Source organism: Crocodylus porosus, unplaced genomic scaffold (genome assembly GCF_001723895.1).
Source record: "Crocodylus porosus isolate Cpor-Errol unplaced genomic scaffold, CroPor_comp1, whole genome shotgun sequence".
Classification (NCBI taxonomy): Eukaryota; Metazoa; Chordata; order Crocodylia; family Crocodylidae; genus Crocodylus; species Crocodylus porosus.
Window position 1 is genome coordinate 31,385,811 of NW_017728918.1, and position 7,195 is coordinate 31,393,005.

The 7,195-nt window shown below is 48.1% G+C and overlaps 1 protein-coding gene across 1 annotated transcript in view; it reads right to left on the reverse strand.

Annotated features, from left to right (window-relative positions):
* The window catches only part of LOC109312101 (doublecortin domain-containing protein 2C-like), a 49,141-nt gene extending 42,714 nt beyond the window's left edge, over positions 1–6,427 (reverse strand). Inside the window, exons 1-2 of the mRNA XM_019538146.1 lie at positions 6,129–6,427; positions 548–596 (exon numbers count right to left, since the gene is read on the reverse strand). Of these exons, the coding sequence (XP_019393691.1) occupies positions 548–596; positions 6,129–6,427 (348 nt within the window). The remainder of the gene's footprint in view (positions 1–547; positions 597–6,128) is intronic.
* Positions 6,428–7,195: the final 768 nt, after the last annotated feature.

The following is a 7,195-nucleotide window of genomic DNA, read 5'->3' on the forward strand; positions in this document are numbered from 1 at the left end:
TAGATGAACATCTTGCTGGGGTCATTTGACCCCAGTACTCTTTCCTGCCATGGCAGGGGGTGGGACTTGATGATCTGCTCAGGTCCCTTCTGACCCTAGAAACTATGAAACCCTTATATTCAGACTAATGACTGCTTTCAAGAGTATTAATCAATGTCATCTGAAACAAATGCAGCTTCAAGTGCTAGCTGTACATCCTATCAAAAGATACAAAAGGTGAAATAATTACTCTTCGTTTCCTAAAATCCAGAAAAATTTTTCTTCAGTGACAATCTACCTATAATGAAGAACAGTGTTACAAAAAAGAAAAGCCATGACAAATAGCAAGTGTGCCACATCTTTGTACCTCAAAGGTAAACACAGGGAATCTTACATTTAGGATAACGAATTTAAGGCAAACTTCATCAGTATCATTACTATTATTATTGTACATTACAAATTACGTATTATTTTATATATGGTTTCAAATTACGTGATAGAAACATCCAGCTAATAATGATGAGATTTTTTACAGTAAGTTCAAATGACAGTGTTCAGAGATACTTACCACATCTATCGCCTTCCTTGGAGGTTTTTTGGTACCTATATGAAGATAACTGCAGCGGGGAAAAGGAAAAAAGGAAATCAGACAAACACATCCATCCATTTCTGTTGTTAGTTGATAATTTAATAAAATACTTTGAACTAACTGTGGTACATTTAATTAGTGCCAAAAGGATTGCAAATTGTTATCAGTTTTGGTATAGTAAATAAAGGATTGTCTTGGGGTTAAGACACTGAATTGGAACTCAATTTATGTAGATAGGTTCATGACTGCTACAGAGTACTTAGGGCCAGGTTATTTAGAAAGATTTGGGCACCTGAATAGATAGATGAGATATAATCTCAAAATTGATGACACCACTATTTTTAAAATCAGAGTTTAGATGCTACCAAATCTACTTAAGTAGCCCAGGCATGTAAGTTTCTTAGTTGCCATTTTCAAAGCACTGCTGTCACCTTCCAGGTAACAAGCTAATCAGAGCACTAGTTCAAATCGATACCGTGGAGACTAAACAGGGAAATGCCCATTTCACCTGTAGGATTCAATCTACATAAGGATTTAACCTACATAAGTATCAGGTGTTGCTACTAAGGGCTAGATGTTGCTCCATTAAAATCTGGCCTTTAGTTCTTTAATCTCAGTGCTTTATCTATGCTGAGAGGATAATACTATCTTGTCTTTGATCCTGGCTGTCTCATGTATCTAAAGCAGACTTAAACCCAAAAAACATGGCCTGTCTCTTAATATGTGTCTATATAATGCATAACACAATGGAACTTCCATCTCATTTGATGCTTCATTTATGCACTACCAGAATATAAATAATACACATATTCAATGTTAGTATACTTGGCTGATACTATAAGTGTAAAAGGACACTCTCAGACTACTGTTTTCATCTTCCATGTGGGCTTGATTAGGAGTACCACCTCTGAATGCTGGAAGCTAACTGGGAGAGGAACAGAGAGGAGAAAATTCTGGATATTTAGAAAATTCACCTTCCTGCTCAGCATCTACTTTCTACCACTAGGAGAGACAAAATAGTGATCTAGAAGAATCAATGGTCTAACCAAGGGGTCCGCAATGTATGGCCCATAGGCTACATTCATCACGCAGAGCCATTTTATTTACCCTGTGGAGGCAGAGGGATTCAGCAGCATTTCTGTGCTGGGGGCATCTGGATGGCAATGAGAAGCAGCAGTGGTGGCAGTGGAGTGGGGAGTACTGACTGCTGATGTGGCCAAGTGCGGCTCCAGCAACAGCAACATAGACCAGCTTACAAGTGGCCCAGGCACGGGGTTAAGCTCCACTAAAGTGACCCCATTGCCAACCTCTGGTTTAATCCAGTAATTCATAGTTCTTAATGCCTGACAGGCACTTTATTCAGCAGTTTACAGATATGGACCCTAACTCTTTATTTTTTATGCTAATAAAATCCAACTAAATTCCAATTTTCTAAAGTCCCTTTTTTGTTTGAAGACTTATTTTTCTTTGTTTGAGGGCTTTTTGTTTGGTAATGGTTTTATCAATGTTATAACTAAATCTTCTCCTATGTCATGAACATTTTTGGTCTTATTCTGAAGAACAAATATAATATGCATGCAACTTACTGAAGGCTTTGCAGCAGCAGTTAACTAATACTATTTCTAGAACTTGTTGTTCCATCAGTAGTGAGTGGCTGTTTCGACTTGATAAGAAACTATATGCATTGATTGTTCATTAAAAAGTACTATGTACATTTCAGTTTCTTGTTCAAATTACAGGGAAAATAATCAGTGGTGCTTTTGGTTATTCACCACAACTAGTGAGCAACAAAGTTTTATTCAAACACAAATATGGATGGCAATACAAAAAAAAGCAGCTCTTCTCTAAACATTTGTGCAAGCAAAAACATTTTCATGAATACATCTAAAAACAGCATAACAGAGGCATAACAAATGAGTATTCTTGAATACTGCTTTGCGGCATTCAACCAGCCCCAGAAATACCCAGGAATAATCCAATGCCTGCCTTTTGTGGTGTTCATTTTCCACATGCAACAAACAGACATGATCCTGGGCTGTTTAACTGCTGAGTACAACTTTCTCCACAGCAGCAGTGAAACTGATGAGAATCTTCTTACTCTTTTGGTCTTGAGGTCAGGCAGAAGGCAGGCTAGATAATAGACTAAATTAAAGAGGCATAGCATAAGTTTTCTTAAGCAGAGGGCTTACTCCATCAGAGGCTGTGAAGGCACATCTGATCTTCTTTTTGTGTCCTGTCTATTTGAACTATGTTCAAATTTGAATCCAAACACAGTCATATACTACTGCTCAATCTATATATAGCCTTACCATGGTCCTTGCTGGTACACGATTCATTTATACGTGGGGGGACCAGTAGGTATTTTAGTCTGAACATTTCTTCCACATTTGCACGTGGTGTTTGTGTTAGAGTATCCCCACAGTTGCATGTTAACTTGATTCGTACTAACCCTTACTCCGAGGCAGTTCAAACTTCTTCATACTAGCCAATCAAACTATAAGCCTGCAGACAGATGTTTGGCAGTTTTGATTTTCATCCTAACTCCCTCCTGGGTCATCTCTGGTCATGACTGCCACATTTTTATTCATGTGGCTGTCGGTATTTCATCCAGTCGCCATGTTGTAGAAAGGAAACGTCTGTGATTTTAGTCTAGTGGGAGCCACAACGCAGCCATCATCTTATCTTCTCATCTTCGACCTGCCAGGCACCATTCTATTTCCCTTGCTACTGCTCTCCTGATGTCTGGAGAGGCAATTTGGGCAAGTAAGCAGAGACTCCTGATACTGGTTGGTTTAAGGCAGCCAGTAACGCACCTGCAACTTTTGTTCTAAAGTGTCTAACTTCTTTTTGTGTGCTCATCCTTCCCAAACTCAACATGCATATGCAGCTGTCGAACAACAAAAGGCAATCACAGTAGTTCATAACACTGTTGGGTTGCTTCCCCATTAGCTGTAAATGAGATTCTCTACTATGTTGCTCCAGGATCTAACTTTGCACTTCATCTTTTCCACGCATCCTTTATAGGACAGTGTGGTCTCACGTCACCCTTACACAGCGAGGATCCAGGCAGTAGGCAAGCCCTGCTCCATTCCAGGGTAGCTTGAGCTGCTCTGCTTCCAAAAGTTTATACGGGAGGGTGACAACCTTATGGGCAGACCTGCTGCAACTCAGCCTCGCATCCCACACCCCTCGCCCCTCTCCCCCCAGGGCCATACCTGTCCCTTTTCCCTGCCTGACCTCCTGCTCTGCTTTCTGTTCAGCAGCATACTCAAAGGAGGTGCAATGGCATGGCTGTTTCCTCCTTCCAACCATGCCAGAGTCTGAGGACTCAAAAGGTAAGCAACACCCCCTGCCCTCCCCGCTTGGATCAATGCAGGTCCCCTCTTCTTATTCCCCGCTCTCCTGCTCGTGGGTGGGACAGCAGGGCAGCACAGCAGGGACGGGGAGCTCCTGCCTGCTGAAGCTGGGCTGCACAGGGACTATGTTCAGCCCAGCACTGTGGCAGCAGGCAGGCACATAGGTTTCCACTCCCTGCTTGCTCCCCACAGGCATTTCCTGCTAATCTGGGAGCAGGCAGAGAGAGGGTGAACTTCCCTCCTGTCCACTGCCACCACCATTTTCCTGCCCCTGTTCTGCTCATGTCTCCATGCGGTTTCACTGGGCAGTGTCCACTGGCTCCTTGGATTTGTTTGAGGGCCAGCGGGCGCTGACCAGTGCACTCTGCTCCATGTCCCCCCTTGGAGCACTCATTTTGAACCTTTTGTGTTCACTCCCATCCCTGTTTTGTCTTATTTGTCCCAAGTGATCAGTGATGTGCCTTAGTGGCCCCCTCATCAACAGGGGCTGGTAACTCTACATGGTAGCCTACCTTTGGGAATAGCACATCAAAAGGCCTGTCCAGTGTGGGGTCATTTTCCTGCCCCTGGTCCACTCATGTCTTTGTTAGAAATGCGCAGCTTGCATCTTGCACCTGATAAGAAAGAAATACTGCCCAAGGCTCCTCCTCCCCAGTTTCTCCCTAGTCTTTCTCATGCTGATTACAAGAAGCTGGAATTCAATTATCTGTGTCCTTGAAAGGGGGGTGGGATTTGAACTCTTGGCGACCTGTTGTAGTTTCTGGGCATGCTTAATTAGCTGATGCATATTTACCTCTCTGCCCTGCATATTTAAGTAGCTAATTATACTATACATGCGATGTATGTAATGATGTAACTACATGTATGCTTGTATGAAACGGAAGTAGCTGCAAGAGTTCCGGTGTCTGCACACGTGCTCAGGAGAGAGAAGATAAATTCCACTTGCAAATACCAATGCTTTATCAGAGTAATCTGAGTACCTGACTCTGCTCTGACCTTTGTTTGCAAACAAATACAACCTTTTATGCCGGCTGATGAGTGTGTGTCTGTGATTTTTGCGAGCCTCCAGAGAAACGAACCACAGTTTATGCATCATCTTTGGGCAGAGTTTCACTGGGCAGCCTCCACCAACTACTTGGACTCATTCAAGGGCCAGCAGGCACTGGCCAGTGCGCTGCTCACTGCACCCCCTCAGAGAGCTCATTTGGACCCTTTCACCATCACTCCTACCCGTGCTTTCTTTAACCCGATTCAGCTGGTGCCTACCCAACAGCCCCTGCTAATAATGGGGCAGGGGCTCACCACCACTCAGCAGGCAGTAAGCTTATGGTGGGAGGGGGGAGGGGAAATTTGTTTGTATTCAAAGCTGAATTAAGCAAATCAGTTCCAAATCCTCTTGACTGAGCAAAACTCAATTGTTTAAACAGCAGATGTGCTGTTATAACCAATAAATATCCTCCTCCCCAGGCAGATGTCCACAATGGATTTGTAAGTATCCTATTTGCACACCCAAACCCAAAGGCTTGGGGTTCAGATGCCCTCATGTCTCACTTGCCCTTAGCCAATGGCCACAGGAGCAAGCTAGGAAGCAGTCCCCCACTTCCATAAAGCAGGCATGTAGCTGAGATCCTCCCACTGGAAGTTGGCCACTGGGAGGCTAATTACAAGACGCCTAAGGTGGCAGTACGTTAGCATGAGCATCAGTTGTGGAGAAGTGGGGCTGGAAGGGGCCTCCACAGCCCCACGCCCGAGTCGGCATGGCCCCTATCCAGGCCAGCCAGGCCTGGGGACTGCAGCTGCTGCTGCCTCCCACCCCCCACAGAGCCCAGGGCCAGTGGGAAGGAGCTCATCTCCCCCCAGGCCAGCGCCTGGCAGGCAGGCAGGGAGGGCGGGAGGGAAGGGGAAGGGGAAGGGAGGGATAGAAGTAGGGTTGCCAACTCTGTTGGAATCTGTCCCTGGAGGTTTCATCATGCCACGTACTGATGTTAATTACGGTGCACAGAACTTAGCTCAGGAAGGCAACTGCACCTTGCCGTTAGAGTTTAAAATCCCACTGGACTATGGCGTACAGCAGCTTCACCACTGAATCCCGATTTGAATGGAGACCCTCTCCCAGCCGGGTGCCTGTGAGAAGCCTCCCGGAGGGCGGGACCCCGGACGGGGGGGAGGGGAGGGGAGGCGGGAGACTGCCGCCCCGCACTCACTCGAGCTTCTTGAAGCGCTCGGGGCCGGCGGCCACGTAGCAGGCGCCGGGCTGCAGCTCGTCCAGGCGGCGCACGAGGCGGCCGCTGCGGGGCGTGTAGAGGGCGCGGACGCCGAAGGGCGGCGCCACCGCCTCGTCCAGCTGCAGCAGCAGCGCGTCCAGCGTGGGCACGCGGCGGCGGTGCAGCACCACGCGGCGCGCCTGGTAGTGCGGGTCGCCGTTGCGGTACACCAGCACCGTGCGGGCCGGCGCCACGTCCATCAGGCTCTCGCGCAGGCGCGGTGCCGGCCCGGGCGCCATGGGCGCTCGCTGCTCGCTCCTGCGCTCCCTTCCTGGCGGGGCCGCCGCGCCGGGGCGTCCCCGGCCCCGCGTGACGTGACTGCGGGGATTGTGACCCCCGGCGCCGCGGCCCTGCACGGGCTGGTCTCCGCGGCAACCGCGCGGCGCGGCCCCGCACCGCGCCGTGCCTCGGGCCTTCCCCTGCCCCGCCTGGCTCCTCCAGGATGAACTTCGCACGGGCGCCTTGCTGCCCCTGCCTGCCTCCGAGGAGAAACGGGATGCTGTCTCCCCTGTTCTGCAGCATCCCGCCCTGTGTCCTCCCGACGCCCCCGGCTTACTCCTTCACCCACGCACACAGCGAGGGCTGGCGCCCACCCCCGCTCCAAGGCGGGACTAGCCCCAACTACATCATCGCAGCCGGGCCTTACAGGCCGACAAGGACGGAGATGCCAGCACCGCTCTGGACAGCACCTGTTTCAGTGCTTCTCCCCGCTCCCAGTGAGAGAGGGGTTTTTTTCCTAATATGCAACCTAAACCTCCCTTGCTGTGACTTGAGACCATCGCTCCTTGTTCTGCCACACTGCCAGCTAGCCTGAGGAGGGGAAGAAAGGCAATCTTTTTTTTTTTTTAATTACAAAATGAAACCCATGTGATTACTCCTGTGGCTTTTGAGCTGCAACAGCTGTTGCCTCAAATCAATCATTTCCACCTGGGACCCATCATGAATTACTCCTTTTTAAAAGATTTCTGGGTTCCTTTAAGGACTTGGTCAGACAGTCTCAGACTGTG